Source organism: Leucopleurus acutus, assembly GCF_964270905.1.
Source record: "Leucopleurus acutus genome assembly, chromosome: 6".
Classification (NCBI taxonomy): domain Eukaryota; kingdom Metazoa; phylum Chordata; class Mammalia; order Artiodactyla; family Delphinidae; genus Leucopleurus; species Leucopleurus acutus.
In genome coordinates this window covers 73,255,528-73,275,011 of record NC_139149.1, presented here as the reverse complement: position 1 = coordinate 73,275,011, position 19,484 = coordinate 73,255,528, and the positions used below count along the sequence as shown (strand labels likewise).

The 19,484-nt window shown below is 37.0% G+C and overlaps 1 protein-coding gene and 1 long non-coding RNA gene across 3 annotated transcripts in view; both read right to left on the bottom strand.

The window, feature by feature from the left end:
- LOC309962744 overlaps positions 1-19,484 on the bottom strand; it is a 453,428-nt gene that overhangs the window by 218,061 nt on the left and 215,883 nt on the right. The window lies entirely within an intron of this gene.
- Positions 1-19,484, bottom strand: part of GULP1 (GULP PTB domain containing engulfment adaptor 1) — a 173,202-nt gene that overhangs the window by 81,419 nt on the left and 72,299 nt on the right. For both annotated transcript variants that reach the window (XM_082840853.1, XM_082840854.1), the window contains exon 3: positions 16,725-16,786. In XM_082840853.1, coding sequence (XP_082696979.1) covers positions 16,725-16,786 — 62 coding nt within the window. The remainder of the gene's footprint in view (positions 1-16,724; positions 16,787-19,484) is intronic.

The window sequence follows — 19,484 nt, the reverse complement described above, 5'->3', positions numbered from 1 at the left end:
AGAATTGAGAAGTTAGGTAACGTTCAGTGTTTATTGTCATTTCTCTTTTTCCATTTATTCTTGTATTTTATAAGCACATACCAACCATAAAGTCATAATTCAACAAACTTCCAGTTGTTACTATATTCTCCTTATTTGTTTTCACATTGTTTAGCATAAAAAACACTTATAACTTCCCACTCTAAAGAAGGCAATGGAAAAATAATATATTATAGCTTTCTAATTTCCTTTTAAGTATATGTCAACGTTGCTGCGGCACATAAAGGGACACTTCCAAATGGTTACAGATGCCGAATTATTATCAATAAATATGATGGTATATACCACTTTTAATTGGAGGAAATGACAGTTAATGTTCAATTTATATGCTCATTTGACAAATTTTAAGATGTTTGGAATGAATATAAGTTGCACATATTAGAATTATTGAGAGCCAATTCTAAAATCTAAGAAAACTTTTTTAAAGGTTCTACATAAAATTGATTTTTGAAGTAGTTTTTACACTTTGAGATTAACTAAACACTTATTTTTGAACAAATAAAATTAGTTACATGAAATGCAGTTGGCTTCATGTTTTCTACTTTCTCCCTGGTATCTACAACCAGCAAAACTGGCAAATGCTTATGTTTCTTACTATTACAAAGCTGCTCTATAGAATCTCATGAATTTGGAATTCCAAGCTATTTTGGATGTTTCAGCAATGCATCTCATTGATCACAAAGATGTATCTTTTGCCCAATTTTTAATGATTCCACAGGGTTCAATTTGAACATGTTTTCTTTCGTGATTTCCTTTTTTTTTTTTTTTGGCATGTCTATAGATATTTATTTCTCGGATTCAAATTTTCTTCTAAGTCATAAACCAATATTAACATTTTGTTGAAGGGTAATTCAGAAGCATTAGTAAAATGATTTACTTATATTAAAGCCTTCCTTTACCATGATTCATTAGGCCACATAATGTAACTTTCTCTCTTCTTTAACTTCTTATTTGTAAAACTGCATAACAGTTTTAAAAGGTTTATGTGGACTTCCTTATTATATTTCTGTATTTGATTTTAAGACAAGATGATCTTTACATTAACATCTTGCTCCAGAATGCAGTTGTTGAAAACTCAGAGTAATAGGAAAGTATGGTTATAATGATATTTTTCTTTAGCAATAAAAGCCTTCTCTTGTATCTTAACTTAACAAGGTCAAAGCATTGGGTGCCCTGCCATGCTTGCAGGAAAAGTCATTCCTTCCTCAATTGAAACTCTCAGGCTGGCCACTATAGATACCCTGGCTGTTTCTGATGTGAATTTTTAAAAAAGGGACATGATATCTGACATGTATTCTAAGAACTTGGCTCTCTGTCTTTCAGATAATAGTGCAAAGGCTAAATTATTCTCAAGAGATAATAACAACCAGTCAAACTCCAGAGTTGACAGAACATATTTTTATAATAAAGATATTAATATTAATAAGTTTTGATATATAAGACACTGATCTAAGGTTTTTTTTAATATAGTAACTCATTTAAACCTCATAATAATACAGTAAGGTAGGTACAATTATTAATCTCATTTTACAAAGGAGAATACTAAGGGACAGAAAAGTTATATAATTCAGATATTAGTTGGGAGAGCTGACATTTGAACCCAGGTAATTTGACTGAGAAGTGGATGCTCCACTCACTGCTATCAGAGTTTAAATTCTGATAGCATCAGTGGAGTTGTTGGGCTGCATCTGAGCATACCACATGTTGAGATTCTAATTTCCCTACATCAATGACTATTGCATAGGTTTAGCTAGAAGTTTCAAACTTAAGTGGTTTAATATGTGTATTTCAACTACCTCAGGGCTACAATACTCAGGTTGTAACCACATATTTGAGGTTGCATCTTTTTTGTTTGTTTGTTTTTGTTCTTTGTTGTTTTTACTAAGCCAAATAAGAGGTTTTTTTTTTTTTTTACAATGTTGAGGAAGATTAGGCTGTGAAGATTGAGAAAGCCTCGTTAGGAACCACAGAACTCACTGAGTAAGGAAGATCTTGAGGGTCACAGCTCAGCCCAGCCTTCGCTTTTTTTTTTTTTTTTTTTTTTGCGGTACGCGGGCCTCTCACTGTTGTGGTCTCTCCCGCTGCGGAGCACAGGCTCTGGACGTGCCGGCTCAGCGGCCATGGCTCACGGGCCCAGCCGCTCCGCAGCATGTGGGATTTTCCCGGACCGGGGCACGAACCCGTGTCCCCTGCATTGGCAGGCGGACTCTCAACCACTGCGCCACCAGGGAAGCCCCCCAGCCTTCTCTCTTATCAACCACACACAGTGGCAAACAATGCGTGTTTCATATATGAAACTCTGATACCTCTAGAAATCACTGAAATATGACAATCTTTCTTTTTAAACCTCCCTCTGACCTTCATATTCATCATCTTCCTACTGTCCTTCCAAAATTCTTTGTTTCATGTGCCTGCTCTCTCTCCCCAGGAAAGTTATAAGTTTTTAAGGTCAAGGTCCACGTTCCTATTTGTTTTGGATTCACTCACTTTTAGAACTTGTAACACAAAAAATAAATACATCAGCCTTTTGGGGGATAGTTATACATTTTAGAATAAAACATTTAATAAATACATGTTTTTTTATTTTATTAATTACATCACAATTCTTCATCAGGGAAATGACTATCTCATGCCAACAAAATAATAAGTTCATTACAAGTTTTTCAATATTTCACCTTTATAGAATAGACAGTTCAGCAGTCTCATCAAAAGTTGGGAGGAGGGCTTCCCTGGTGGCGCAGTGGTTGAGAATCCGTCTGCCAATGCAGGGGACACGGGTTCAAGCCCTGGTCCAAGAAGATCCCACATGCCGCAAAGCAACTAAGCTGTTGAACCACAACTACTGAGCCTGTGCTCTAGAGCCCGTGAGTCACAACTACTGAGCCTGTGTGCTGCAACTACTGAAGCCCATGCGCCTAGAGCCCATGCTCTGCAACAAGAGAAGCCACTGCAATGAGGAGCCTGCACACTGCAACGAAGAGTAGCCCCAGCTCATCGCAACTAGAGAAAGCACACGTGTAGCAACAAAGACCCAACACAGCCAAAAATAAATAAATAAAATAAATAAATTTATTAAAAAAAAAAAAGTTGGGAGGAATGAAAATACTACAGTCTTCCTTAAGGGTGATCAAAAATTATCTTTATGCTTTAATGCTCTAATTATAGCATCAATAGATAGCTAATACAAAATCCACCCATAGAGCCTATCAGCATCATCTTCAAAATATACTCAGATGCCCACTACCTTCTCCTTCAGCTCCTACTCAGCTTCAAGCCACAGTCGCTCTCCTTGCTTGGACCCTCAGGCTGGACTTTTGATGTGTGTTCACCTTTGCCTCTCACAGCTGATTCCTGTTAAAAACTCGTTTCACTTCTTGTCACTCTTTCTCTCAAAACTCTCTAAATTGAGGGTTTCTCAAATTTTACAGTGGCCTATGTTGGAGAGGGGGAAATTTTCCCTCTACCCCTCTGGGACAATAATCAAATTAATGCAAGACAGATAAACAGGAGAAAAAGCAACAAATTTTAATTCATGCACAAGAGGTCTCGTAAAAATAGGACCTAAGAAGTGTTCAAGGCAGGCAGCTTTTATACTTTTTAGACAAAGAAACAATAAATTTGTGAGGAATTGACAGGACAAAGAAACTTGGGTTTGGGATGCTCAACTAGTGAAGAATCTAAATAGAATTTGGGCTTGGGGTAGTACACTAAAGAAGTAACAAGGTTTGTTTCTGTAGGCTCCTAATCTAAATCCCCTATCTCTGGCAATAGGGTGTCCTTCTATCTCCAGATGCAGGGAGTGCACCTTTCACACGAGAGATTTATTTCCTGCTTTCAGGGAGACAGAAAGAAGTGTTAGAGTGTCCCTCTTGTGTTGGTGATTTCTTAAGTAACTTTAATTCAAATTAATCAATATGCCATTGTGGCATATTTAGGGGTGGCCCGCCCTGAGCCCCAGCACCTAAAAGGCCCTACAAGAACTACAGGACATCCCCTGCCCCACCTGCTCTACTGCACGTGTGCCTTTTGGATTGTACTTACTCCTACGTCCCTGAAATCCACTGCATTCCAGCCATCCCATCCCATCTGGCTAGCCCTTGGCTAGGCAAACATGGTCCCACCTTGCCCATGACAGCCGATCTGGAATATTTGTCTCCCAACGCACCCACACGCCTCACTCCCTCACTTCCCTTAGGCCTACGCCTGCCTCAGACCTTCCCTGACCACTTCATGTAACATAGCACACTCTTTCCCACCTTTCCCGATCCCTGACATTCTGCTTTCCTTTTCTACATACAATTATTACAGCCTGGAATGCTGTATTAATAAATAAAATACTGTGTTAATACTACATCATATATACTAATAAAAATATACTATATGATACATAATATACTATATAAATAACACTAATACTGTATTAATAAAAATACGCACATTGTTTTCTTATTGGGTATCTCTCAAAAAAGTCTTATTAATTTGCTTATTATATGTAAGTCCTAGGAGGGTGGGAGTTTATCTATTTGGTTCACTAATCAATTCTTATTGTCTCAGTCAAGGCCTGGCATAAATTAGGAGCTCAATTCAAATGAATAACTACATGTGTGGATGAATGAGTGCACAAATGAATCTATAATAACATTATATTTACATTTTACTATATTTTTCTATCACTCCTACCATGTTTATATGCATATTTCAGAAATCATATTAAGATGTTATATTCAATGAGGACATGTAGTTAAACTTACACGTGGATCATCTCTTCTATTAAAAATTAACTGCTCTTTTAAGAAACTCCCCTCTATTATTAGTTTACAATTTAAATTAGTTAAAGCTGGTAAAGTTTTTAGTACTATTTAAAGGCAGGTTACTGTTTAAAGGCAGTGGCTTTCAAACTCTTATGACTATGAACCACGATTTTATGGAATAAATTGATGTTTACCATATGCATTCTGAAAATTTCTTTTCTTTTTCTTTTCTGTCCTACTTCATCTTTAAATACATGTCTTCCATGATCCACTGCATTGATTTTATAACCCAATTTTTTTCAGGGAGCATAATCTGCAGTTTGAAAAACATCACTATAGGGTACATAGGAATATATGTAGAATTCCCAATGAACTAGCATTAATGCTGTCACTGCTCATTAAAAAACAAAAACAAAACAACTAATGAACCCTACATAGAAAAATACTTTTGAAACCAACTACTATTTTATATCTATATATGATTTGAAATAAGAACACTATGAATATTAAATGTGAATTTTTGAAATAGAATATTATATAAAATGAAAGAACGTGGAACTAAAATATGTTCTTAATAAAGAAACTAAACGAATTAGAACATGAAAGCAGAAAACTATCATTTTAAAACTTAATACATTTAAATGTAAATGTTATTACATATTTCCCCAGGAAGAATTGTAATTCTTAAACAGCTCTGTTAAATTTATCAGATTATGGGCTTCCCTGGTGGCGCAGTGGTTGAGGGTCCGCCTGTCGATGCAGGGGACACGGGTTCGTGCCCCGGTCCGGGAGGATCCCACATGCCGCGGAGTGGCTGGGCCCGTGAGCCATGGCCGCTGAGCCTGCGCGTCCGGAGCCTGTGCTCCGCAACGGGAGAGGCCACAACGGTGAGAGGCCCGCGTACCGCAAAAGAGAAGAAAAAAAAAAAAATTATCAGATTAATTTGTAAGCAGTGGTTGCCAAAAGTGAATGAAGTGATAGGAATCTTTTAGTGCTATGATCATCCTCCCTTTTAGACAGGATGAGGATAGATTTTTCTTTTCCCCATATACAAATTATTCCTCTGTTGCATCAATTCTCTCACTGGAATATTTAGCACATCTTTATTTTCCACGATATGTTTATCAACTACACTATATAAACATAGAAACACACACTTTTACCATTAAAATAACTTCCTAAGAAGTTTAATGTCATACTACCTCTCTTGATCCAAATCAACTTTCAGATCACTATAGATTTATCTTCCTAACATCCTATTTGATTAGTTTACTACACAAACTGCTTACCCTGCCATTCAAAGCCTTCCCAACTTATCTTTTTAGCCTTGTCTATCATTAGTACTTCTGATGGTCAGTGTTATGTGACAACTTCGCCAGGTTATACTATCCAGTTATTCAATCAAATACTAAGCTAGGTGTTGCCATGAAGTTATTTTGCAGATATGATTAACATCTATAATCACTGACTTTATGTAAAGGAGCTTATTCTGAATAATCTGGCTGGGCTAGATACAATCAATGTAAAGACCTTAACAGAAATGAGACAGCCCTGCTATGTTCCTGAAGAAGAAGAAATTCCACCCGCAGTCAGCTCCTACCCAGGAGTTTTCAGCCTGCCCTTCCTAATGGCCTGCCATATGGATTTCAGACTTGTCTGGCCAGCCAACCCCCCCACAAATTGTGTAACCCATTCCCTGAAATAAATGTGTGTGTAGGGAGTAGGGGGTTGTACATCCTACTAGTTGTGTTTCTTAGATGGAACCTCAACTGATAAAGTACTTTACCATCATTAGTACTTTACGCCCAGCCCAACTCTTGCCATTTTGTTTGTGCCTTAGGCCTTCTTGACAGAGCTCATCCTCCTTCAGACATCTCAGCTTGAAATGGTCATTCCACTCTTATTTTGACCCTTGGAAACCCTACCTCACTCCCACTTACATAAAACAGGAATGACTCACCATTCTTTGAATCTCCATAGCTTTCTATTAAGTGCCACTTGAATGGCAAAAAACAAGATCTGCCTTTTTATGTTAGTTATTTTTGAAGAATATTTCCCTATGACAATAAGCTCCATAAGAATATATAGGCCATTAGTCATACAGCTTTGAAACTTCAACATTCAATCAATGGTGCCTTATACATAACAGTCATTTAATGAATTAATTTATAATCAACTGTTATTGCATATGTAAAAAGAAGCAAATCTTTGAAGTCAGATAGACTTCAGTTTTTTAGCCTGGCTGTGTCTTACTAGCTTTGTGAAAATAGTCATATTATTTAATCTTTCAGCCTTACTTTTCTCTTATGTAAAGTGGTGATAACATTAATAATCACTATATTGGTTCACAGAAATACTAAATCATGTAAAAACACACCAGCACAGTGCCTGGTATATATTGGGACTCAATGAAATGTAACTATTTTGCAATTACCTTGGAAAAGTTATTAGGCACTAATTCATAAAATACATATATATTGAACAACTACTGTGAGATAGGCACTTTGGTAAGGCCTGTGAAAAATAAAAAAGATAAATTAATGATTGCTAACATTTATGAGTAGTTCTTTTATTCCAGATACTATTCTAACTCTTCATGGAACACCTTTATAACAACACTAATGAGAAATTACTATTAACCCTATTTACAGATGAATAACCACAGACACAAAAAGGTTAAGTAATTTTCCCAAAGACCACAGCTAGTAAGTGTTGGAGTCAGGATATAAACCAAGGCAATCTAGGTCTAGATTCTGGGTTTTTTTTTTTTTTTTTTTTTCTGTTTCCCCAAGGTACTTCTGTGGACATGGATTTAGTTTTCAAGTGGCATTTACTCTACTAAGAGATGAGAAATTTTTCAAAAATAACTACTAAGCAATCAATTTTAAAAGTGCCACAAAGAAGGGAATTCAGGAAAAAATAACATTCTTCAAATATTTTTAATGCTACTTGGTACATATGATATCACTCAGGAGGCCAGATGAGAATGAACAAAACCAACCTGCTCTTCCACATTTGACCGACCCCAGTCTGGAAGATATTTCTGTGCCCTCTACTTTGTCGGGGATGATTTAGAGTTGTTATGGACCTGTGAATTAGCACAGGCAACTTTTCCATGTAGACAAGCAGATCTCCATTGTCGCATTAATCCAAAGAGTTAAAGGCAGTTTTAATTACAATGTAATCTTTCAATCCTTTATAAACCAGTTTTTCAAAATGAGGCACTTCAGTCATTTATAAAAGTGAATAATATCTGATGGTTTCACTTGAAGGATATAATTCTACTATGATTGATAACATAAAAAAACTGAGCATAGGCTTTAAAATAATAGTGATTTTCTAGATTAAATTTGTTTCTATGAAGATCTTATGTAGTGTATCAATACCTACCACGAGGAATATCTGTGGAAGAGATGGGTAATATTAACATGTTTTTTTCTCATTCCTTTAAGTAAACTTTTCATGCTAATTCATGGCAATCAATCCTCACGTTAACTTTACAGGGAAATTCATGAGCATTGTAGTGGTTTCAAGTAGGTTAGTTTTACACAGAAGACATTTTTGAGCATTTTCTTTGCTGCACAGTCAGCCAGAAGACACAGTTGCTGCACTCCACAAAGCTCACTGCTGAGTAACCCTCTGGAAGAACTTCTTCGAGATGGCCTTTTAAATGCTGCTTCCTGCTGATTCAGACTCAGACCAGTGCTGTAGAGGTTTCCTATTAAACACTATCGGCTCTCAGTTCAACAACTTTTTAGAAAATTTTTCCTGAAATAATTCCTCATAACTAATCTCTTTATATCCCACTAATCCACTGTTCTCTTATAAAAATAATTTTATCATTTTCTATTTTCCCCCATGCCATCTCCAAAGGTCAGTTGCTTAAGTCTGGCCCACTCCCTTATTCCCAAACCCAGCTCTTTAATTCACATCTGTCTCTTCCAAATTTAAACAGATTTCTCTGAAATCTACTTCACGTTTAGTGCTCATAAATTATAAAAATAACACCTTCCTTTAAAGACCCTTTTGTAAATGGCATTCATTCATTTGTCCAGTTTTCCAACAACAGCAATGAATCAAATCTCTGAAGACATGGAGTATGGATTGTTTCTATTTCTCTATTAAAATGCAGCACTTGAAAAAAAGATTCATAAAAAATGTGCACTTTTTCTGCATTTTCTTAATAGTTTAAGTTTTGTTTGTCTCCTTTTTTTGGGTGATAATTACATTCATTAAAATTGCAGCTCATTACCAGACTAGTTTTTATATTTGTCTGTGGAATGCAACACTAAGTATTTTTAAAGGAAACTAATTTGTTGGTTGTTTTATTTCTTATAGGCTACAATACTGCAATAATTTTAACAATAGCCAAAACCATTTGAAGAAACTACATTCATGATTTAAACAGAAATTATAAAGGATAGTCTTTTATAAAATAGAATACTTATTTAGAAAGAAAAATACCTTCCCATATTATATATACAAAATTATTTTATTTATGCAAAATTTTTCAGGGATCATCTACTAAGAAATGCCAAAGCATAAGCAATCTTTATAAAATCAACCATAAATTAGCAATAATAAGGGGACCTTCAAGATGGCAGAGGACTAAGACATGGAGATCACCTTCCTCCCCACAAATACATCGAAAATACATCTATAGGTGAACCAGCTCCTACAGAACACCTACTGAACACTGGCAGAAGACCTCAGACTTCCCAAAGGGCAAGAAACTCCCCACGTAACTGGGTATGGCAAACGAAGAAAGAAAAAACAGAGACAAAAGAATAGGGACGGGACCTGCACCTCTGGGAGGGAGCTATGAAGGAGGAAAAGTTTCTACATACTAGGAAGCCCCTTCACTGGCAGGGACAGGGGTTGGCGGGGGCCGCGGGAAGCTTCGGAATCATGGAGTAGAGGGCAGCAACAGGGGTGCAGAGGGCAAAATGGAAAGATTCCTGCACAGAGGATCAGTGCCGACCGGCACTCACCATCCCGAGAGGCTTGTCTGCTCACCTGCCGAGGCGGGCGGGGGCTGGGAGCTGAGGCTCCGGTTTCGGAGGTCAGATCCCAGGGAGAGGACTGGGGTTGGCTGCGTGAACACAGCCTGAAGGGGGCTAGTGCGCCACAGCTAGCCGGGAGGGAGTCCAGGAAAAAGTCTGGACATGGCTAAGAGGAAAGAGACGATTGTTTCGGGGTGCGCGAGGAGAGGGGATTCAGAGCACCGCCTAAATGAGCTCCAGAGACGGGCGCGAGCCGCGGCTATCAGCTCAGACACCAGAGACGGGCATGAAACTAACGCTGCTGCTGCAACCACCAAGAATCCTGTGTTCAAGTACAGGTCACTATCCACACCCCCACACACACACCCAGGAGCCTGTGCAGCCCGCCACTGCCAGGGTCCCATGATCCACGGACAACTTCCCAGGGAGAACACACGGCATGCCTCAGGCTGTTGCAATGTCACGTTGGCCTCTGCTGCCACAGGCTTGCACCGCATTCCAATTATAACTACAATATCTCCCCCCCCCCCCACCCCGCATGAGTGAGCAAGAGCTCCCTAATCAGCCGCTGCTTTAACCTTTTCCTCTCTGGGTGGGAACAGATGCCTGAGGGTGACCTACATGCAGAGGTGGGGCCAAAACCAAAGCTGAACCCCAAGAGCTGTGCGAACAAAGAAGAGAAAGGGAAATTTCTCCCAGCAGCCTCAGGAGCAGCGGATTAAATCCCCACAATCAACTTGATGTACCTGCATCTGTGGAATACCTGAATAGACAACGAATCATCCCAAAATCGAGGCGGTGGACTTTGGGAGCAACTGTAGACTTAGGTTTGTTGTCTGCGACTGACTTGTTTCTGATTTTTATGTTAATCTTACTATAGTTTTAGCGCTTGTTATCATCAGTGGATTTGTTTATTAGTATGGTTGCTCCCTTCTTTTTTTTTAAAATTATAATTATTACTGTCTTAAATTAATAACTGTTTGCTTTTAATAATTAAAAAAATTATTTATTATTTTTTTCTTTCTTTTTTTCTCCCTTTTCTTCTGAGCCATGTGGCTGACAGGGTCTTGGTGCTCTGGCCTGGGGTCAGGCCTGAGCCTCCTGGGTTGGAGAGCTGAGTTCAGGACATTGAACCACCACAGACCTCCTGGCCCCATGTAATATCAATTGGTGAGAGCTCTCCCAGACATTTCCATGTCAACACTAAGACCCAGCTCCACACAACGGCCAGCAAGCTCCAGTATTGGACGCCCCACGCTAAAAACTAGCAAGACAGGAACACAACCCCACCCATTAGCAGAGAGGCTGCCTAAAATCATAATAAGTTCACAGACACCCCAAAACACAACAGCAGACGCGGCTCTGCCCATCGGAAAGACAAGATCCAGCCCCACCCACCAGAATACAGGCACCAGTCCCCTCCACCAGGAAGCCTACACAAGCCACTGAACCAACCTGACCCACTGGCAGACACCAAAAACAATAGGAACTATGAACCTAAAGCCTACAAAAATGAGACCCCAAACACAGTAAGTTAAGCAAAATGAGAAGACAGAGAAATACACAGCAGATGAAGGAGCAAGATAAAAACCCACCAGACCAAACAAATGAAGAGGAAATAGGCAGTCTAACTGAAAAAGAATTCAGAGTAATGACAGTAAAGGTGAACCAAAATCCTGGAAACAGAATGGAGAAAATACAAGAAACATTTAACAAGGACCTAGAAGAACTAAAGGGCAAAAAAACAATGATGAACAACACAATAAATGAAATTAAAACTTTTCCAGAAGGAATCAATAGCAGAATAACTGAGGCACAAGAATGGATAAGTGACCTGGAAGATAAAATACTGGAAATAACTACTGCAGAGCAGAATAAAGAAAAAAGAATGAAAAGAATTGAGGACAGTCTCAGAGACGTATGGGACAACATTAAACGCACCAACATTTGAATTATAGGGGTCTCAGAGACGAAGAGAAAAAGCAAGGGACTGAGAAGATATTTGAAGAGATTACAGTTGAAAACTTCCCTAAAATGGGAAAGGAAATAATCAACCAAGTCCAGGAAGTGCAGAGAGTCTCATACAGGATAAGTGCAAGAAGAAACATGCCAAGACACACATTAATCAAACTATCAAAAATTAAATACTAAGAAAAAAGTTAAAAGCAGCAAGGGAAAAGAAACAAATAACATACAAGGGAATCCCCATAAAGTTAAGAGCTGATCTTTTAGCAGTAACTCTGCAAGCCAGAAGAGGGTGGCAGGGCATATTTAAAGTGATGAAAGGCAAAAACCTACAACCAACATTACTCTACCCAACAAGGATCTCATTCAGATTCGATGGAGAAATTAAAACCTTTACAGACAGCTAAAGCTAAGAGAATTCAGCACCACCAAACCAGCTTTACAACAAATGCTAAAGGAACTTCTCTAGGCAGGAAACACAAGAGAAGGAAAAAACCTAGAATAACAAACCCAAAACAATTAAGAAAATGGTAATAGGAACATACATATCAATAATTACCTTGAATGCAAATGGATAAAATGCTCCAACCAAAAGACATAGACTGGCTGAATGGATACAAAAACAAGACCCTTATATATGCTGTCTACAAGAGACCCACTTCAGACCTAGGGACACATACAGACTGAAAGTGAGGGGATGGAAAAAGATATTCCATGCAAATGGAAATCAGAAGAAAGCTGGAGTAGCAATTCTCATATCAGACAAAATGACTTCAAAATAAAGACTATTACAAGAGACAAAGACAGACACTACATAATCATCAAGGGATCAATACAAGAAGAAGATATAACAATTGTCAATATTTATGCACCCAACATAGAAGCACCTCAATACATAAGGCAAATGTTAATAGCCATAAAAGGGGAAATTGACAGTAACACATTAATAGTAGGGGACTTTTAACACCCCACTTTCACCAATGGACTGATCAACCAAAATGAAAATAAATAAGGGAACACAGCTTTAAATGACACATTAAACAAGATGGAATTAATTAATATTTATAGGACATTCCATCCAAAAACAACACAATACACTTTCTTCTCAAGTGCTGACGGAACATTCTCCAGGATAGACCATATCTTGGGTCACAAATCAAGCCTTGGTAAATTTAAGAAAATTGAAATCATATCAAGTATCTTCTCCAACCACAATGCTTTGATACTAGATATCAATTACAGGAAAATAATCTGTAAAAAATGGAAGATAAACAATACTCTACTAAACAAGCAAGAGATCACTGAAGAAATCAAAGAGGAAATGAAGAAAATACCTAGAAACAAATGACAACGAAAACATGGTGACCCAAAACCTATGGGATGCAGCAAAACCAGTTCTAAGAAGGAAGTTTAGAGCAATACAATCCTACCTCAAGAAACAAGAAACATCTCAAAGAAACAACCTAACCTTACACCTAAAGCAATTAGAGAAAAAAAGAACAAAAAAACCTCAAAGTTAGCAGAAGGAAAGGAATCATAAAGATCAGATCAGAAATAAATGAAAAACAAACGAAGGAAATAATAGCAAAGATCAATAAAACTAAAAGCTGGTGCTTTGAGAAGATAGACCTAATTGATAAACCATTAGCCCGACTCATCAAGAAAAAGGGGAGAATATTCAAATCAACAGAATTAAAATGGAAAAGGAGAAGTAACAACGGACACTGAAGAAATATAAAGGATCATGAGAGATTACTACGAGCAACTATATGCCAATAAAATAGAAAACCTGGAAGAAATGGACAAATTCTTAGAAAAGCCCAACCTTCTGAGACTGAACCAGGAAGAAACAGAAAATATAAACAGACCAATCACAAGCACTGAAACTGAGACTGTGATTAAAAATCTTCCAAGGGCTTCCCTGGTGGCGCAGTGGTTAAGAGTCCGCCTGCCGATGCAGGGGACACAGGTTCGTGCCCCGGTCCAGGAAGATCCCACATGCCGTGGAGCAGCTGGGCCCGTGAGCCATGGCCGCTGAGCCTGCGTGTCCGGACCTGTGCTCCACAACGGGAGAGGCCACAACAGTGAGAGGTCCATGTACCGCCAAAAAAAAAAAAAAAAAAAAATCTCCCAATAAAAAAAGCCTGGGACCAGATGGCTACACAGGCAAATTCTATCAAACATTTAGAGAAGAGCTAACACCTATCCTTCTCAAATTCTTCCAAAATATAGCAGAGGGAGGAACACTCCCAAACTCATTCTACGAGGCAACCATCACCCTGATGACAAAACCAGACAAAGATGTTACAAGAAAAGAAAACTACAGGCCAATATCACTGATGAACATAGACGCAGAAGTCCTCAACAAAATACTAGCAAACAAAATCCAACAGCACATTAAAAGGATCATACGCCATGATTAAGTGAGGTTTATCCCAGGAATGCAAGGATTCTTCAATATATGGAAATCAATTCATGTGATACACCATATTAACAAATTGAAGGATAAAAACTATATGATAATCTCAATAGATGCAGAAAAAGCTTTTGACAAAATTCAACACCCATTTATGATAAAAACTCTCCAGAAAGTAGGCATAGAGGGAACCTACCTCAGTATAATAAAGGCCATATATGACAAACCCACAGACAACATTGTTCTCAATGGTGAAAAACTGAAACCATTTCCTCTAAGATCAGGAACAAGACAAGATTGCCCACTCTCACCACTATTATTCAACATAGTTTTGGAAGTTTTAGACACAGCAATCAGAGAAGAAAAAGAAATTTAAAAATCTGAAAAGAAGAAGTAAAATTGTCACTGTTTGCACATGACATGATACTATACATAGAGAATCCTAAAGCTGCTACCAGAAAACTATTAGAGCTAATCAATGAATTTGGCAAAGTAGCAGGATACAAAATTAATGCACAGAAATCTCTTGCATTCCTATACACTAATGATGAAAAATCTGAAAGAGAAATTAAGAAAACACTCCCATTTACCAGTGCAACAAAAATAATAAAATATCTAGGAATAAACCTACCTAAGGAGGTAAAAGACCTGTACTCAGAAAACTATAAGACACTGATGAAAGAATTAAAGATGATACAAACAGATGGAGAGATGTACCATGTTCTTAGATTGGAAGAATCAACATTGTGAAAATGACTCTACTACCCAAAGCAATCTACAGATTCAATGCAATCCCTATCAAACTACCAATGGCATTTTTCACAGAACAACAACAAAGAATTTCACAATTTGTACGGAAATACAAAAGGCCCAGAATAGCCAAAGCAATCTTGATAAAGAAAGGCAGAGCTGGCGGAATCAGGCTCCCTGACTTCAGACTATACTACAAAGCTACAGTAATCAAGACAGTATGGTACTGGCACAAAAACAGAAATATAGACCAATAAAACAGGATAGAAAGCCCAGAGATAAACCCACGCACATATGGTCACGTTATCTTTGATAAAGGGGGTAAGAATATATAATGGAGAAAGGACAGCCTCTTCAATAAGTGGTGCTGCGAAAACTGGACAGCTACATGTAAGGGATGAAATTAGCATACTTCCTAACACCATACACAAAAATAAACTCAAAATGGATTAAAAACCTAAATGTAAGGCCAGACACTATAAAACTCTTAGAGGAAAACATAGGAAGAACACTCTATGACATAAATCACAGCAAGGTCCTTTTTGACCCACCTCCCAGAGAAACGGAAATAAAAACAAAAAGAAATAAATGGGACCTAATGAAACTTAAAAGCTTTTGCACAGCAAAGGAAACCATAAACAAGACCAAAAGACAACCTTCAGAATGGGAGAAAATATTTGCAAACGAAGCAACTGACAAAGGATTAATCTCCAAAATATACAAGCAGCTCAATATCAAAAAAACAAACGACCCAATCCAAAAATGGGCAAAAGACCTAAATAGACATTTCTCCAAAGAAGATATACAGATTGCCAACAAACACATGAAAGAATGCTCAACGTCACTAATCATTAGAGAAATGCAAATCAAAACTATGAGGTATCACTTCACACCTCACACGCCTCCATCAAAAACGCTACAAAAAATAAATGCTGGAGAGGGTGTGGAGAAAAGAGAACCCTCTTGCACTGTTGGTGGGATTGTACATTGATACAGCCACCATGGAGAACAGTATGGAGGTTCCTTGAGAAACTAAAAATAAAACTACCATATGACCCAGCAATCCCACTAATGGACATATACCCGAGAAAACCATAATTCAAAAAGGGCCATGTACCACAGTGTTTATTGCAGCAGTATCTACAACAGCCAGGACATGGAACCAACCTAAGTGTCCATCAACAGATGAATGGATAAAGAAGATGTGGCACGTTTATACAATGGAATATTACTCAACCATAAAATGAAATGAAACTGAGTTATTTGTAGCGAGGTGGATGGACTTAGAGTCTGTCATACAGAATGAAGTTAGTCAAAAAGAGAAAAACAAACACCATATGCTAACACATATACATGGAATCTGAAAAAAAAAAAAAAAAAGCTTCTCATGAACCTAGGGGCAGGACAGGAATAAAGATGCAGACACAGAGAATCGACTTGTGGACATGGGGAAGGGGATGGGTAAGATGGGACGAATTGAGAGAGTAGGATTGACATATATACACTATCAAATGTAAAATAGATAGCTAGTGGGAAGCAGCTGTAATGCAGAGGGAGATCAGCTCGGTGCTTTGTGACCACCTAGAGGGGTGGGATAGGGAGGATGGGAGGGAGACGCAAGAGGGAGGGGATATGGGGATATATGTATACATATAGCTGGTTCACTTTGTTATATAGCAGAAACTAACACAACATTCTAAAGCAATTATACTCCAATAAAGATGTTAAATAAAAAAATAATATAATAGCAATAATACTATAGCAAAATAAAATTCAGTAATATCATAGGAACTATTTTACCTTTGCATTATAGGGAATGTAATGTTTTGATAAAGCCTCTGGCGTATGCATCCATGATTTGTCTGCAATGAAGAATACACAGTGTTAAATTAAATCACAGGTTCTAAGGGTGTCATATTCATGCATTTGAAAGGAGTCTGATATGGATGGGAGCACTTCTAATTTGGAAATAGTTTTGCTAAAATGAGAAATAATAACTAGTCAGATATATGAACAATGTAACCACAAAGTAATTATAGGATTCTTTCCTTAATATAAAAGTCTTTTCCTTTTAAAAGCTTTCTAATAATAAAACAATTTTGAATTTTTAAAGAATATTAAAAGAACATCAGTTGGGCGATGAGTAATTATATCAATTATGTGAATAATTATGTGTTATTTTTCTTATTTCATGTGATACTCTCATGAATAACAGGTTATTTTTCTTAATTCCCTTTTCAATAAATAGTAATCTGCTCTTTTCTCATGACTGTTACTACTCCTTAGTATCAAGAATTAACTAGTAACGGGAAATTCTAACATTAAACTAACAACTGCATTTATATAAAGCTGAAATGAATCAATCTACTAAATTCATTTAAAAATTAATATAATATTAGGATAATTTTTTAACCTCAATTTAAAGAAACATTGATTGAGGGTCCACTATCAGGAGTTTTGGATATAAATGATCTTAAATGCAGTAATTTGAAATTATTACACTATTTAAATTAGTGTAATAGAATAATAGAAATAAAAGTAATTAAAAGAAGATTGTAAAGCAATTATACTCCAGTAAAGATGTTAAAAAAAATAGAAGATATCGAAAGTAATTTGTATTGTATATTATTGATAAAATAGAAAATAAAATTTTCATTCAATTTTTGAATTTGATTTATATATTCCACATATCTTCCAAAAATATTTTGTGGAACATATAAGCAGGACAAAAGCAAAACATGCTAATGTTTACACAAATCTAATTTGCTGATTTTTTACAAACTGCATTTGTCTGTAGTAAAACTTCTCAGTCTTCAAATATGTTATGTCTTAAGTGGAGTTTTGTGAATATTTTACTCCTAATGGGAATTTAAAAATTTAGAATCAATATTATAAATAGAATAAAATCAGACATATATTTTACCATGAAAAATGTTAAATAAGTACACACTAAAAGAAAATATCAGATTACTAACAAAGCATTTTCAACATTCAATTCAGAACATTTAAAAATGATGTTAGGGCTTCCCTGGTGGCGCAGTGGTTGAGAGTCCGCCTGCTGATGCAGGGGACACGGGTTCGTGCCCCGGTCCGGGAAGATCCCACATGCCGCGGAGCGGCTGGGCCCGTGAGCCATGGCCGCTGGGCCTGCGCGTCCGGAGCCTGTGCTCCGCAATGGGAGAGGCCACAACAGTGAGAGGCCCGCATACCGCAAAAAAAAAAAAAAATGATGTTAACAGAAACTAGTTCGGTATAATTAATATGTTCTCAAACTGGAGGAATGTGAAGACATAGAGAAAATGGAATATATTCCTGGAATTTTAATTATTTTAAACCATTCAAAGGATAATGCACTATATATTAAATATGTTTATGGGGTTCAATGCAATATTCACAAGGATTTCTAAGACGAAACATGAGGGATCAATAAAATCCTGTGCCCATGATGAATTTTAGGGCTATTTCTGATTACTGAAGTGGATATGTGACAGCCGTACTTGGGTGAAATATTTTGAGAAGCAATACATCCTAGGCTTCAAAAAGCGGTATTGACATACTGACATTGACAATAATGTATAACTCTTATTTCTTGTATGGATTTTCATTTTAACTACAGTTTTCTCTTTATGATTGCTACTGGATAGTGATATGATTAATTCAAGAATAATTTGTACTTAGATTTGGAATATAGTCTTGCTCTTGTATATTAAAATAAATTTATCACAATACTGTATGCCAAGATAATAAAAACACCAAAGATCTGCCTTCAGAAAACCTAGAAAGATATCTAGTTCCTTTTTTTTACCCCTTAACTCAATTCTTCTCATATCTCCTTTTCCAAGACACAGAGCATAGCTCAGGAGGATGCAAAGTCTAACTAAAGTTTGAATCTGATGGTTCATTCCAATCCTGAAGCAGAGGGATAACTGTTTTCTCCTCTAAAACACTATTATTTGAAAACTCATGACACTGCCTTTGTTATAGTCTCGTATTGCAGTAACCTAGAAAGAGGTTAGGTATATCTAGCTGTTACTGGTGAAAGACTAAAATAATCACAATACTAAATTACCAGCGGATAAGCTGCAGTTACTACAATTACAAAAAATCTACATCCACACACCAAGTGCTGACGATTTAACGGTTGTTCATTACATACCTCTAGTATAGGTAATACACCTATTAAACCTGAAGGATTTCCAAAATGAGTCCTTAATGTCATTCTAATTTATACTTTGGCAAAAGAAAAAACTGACAGGACAAAACTATATGTTAACTCATATAGATGTGTCTGACCTTGAAGAAAGGGTACAGATGATGTCTTTGGTCACTATATGGACCCACAAAAGATACTGGATACATAGAATTGGTGATGAAACAGGAACACAGACACTCTAGAACGTGTTCCCTTTCTTGATATTAAACTATAATCACTGACTTAATAGTGAACATTCACATAAAAGGAAAGGCCAACATTTCAAAAATATTTGACAGCTGTCAAACCACTCTGACTACTGTGTCAATAAATCTAGGTATTCAAATGTATTTAGATTGAGTTCATCT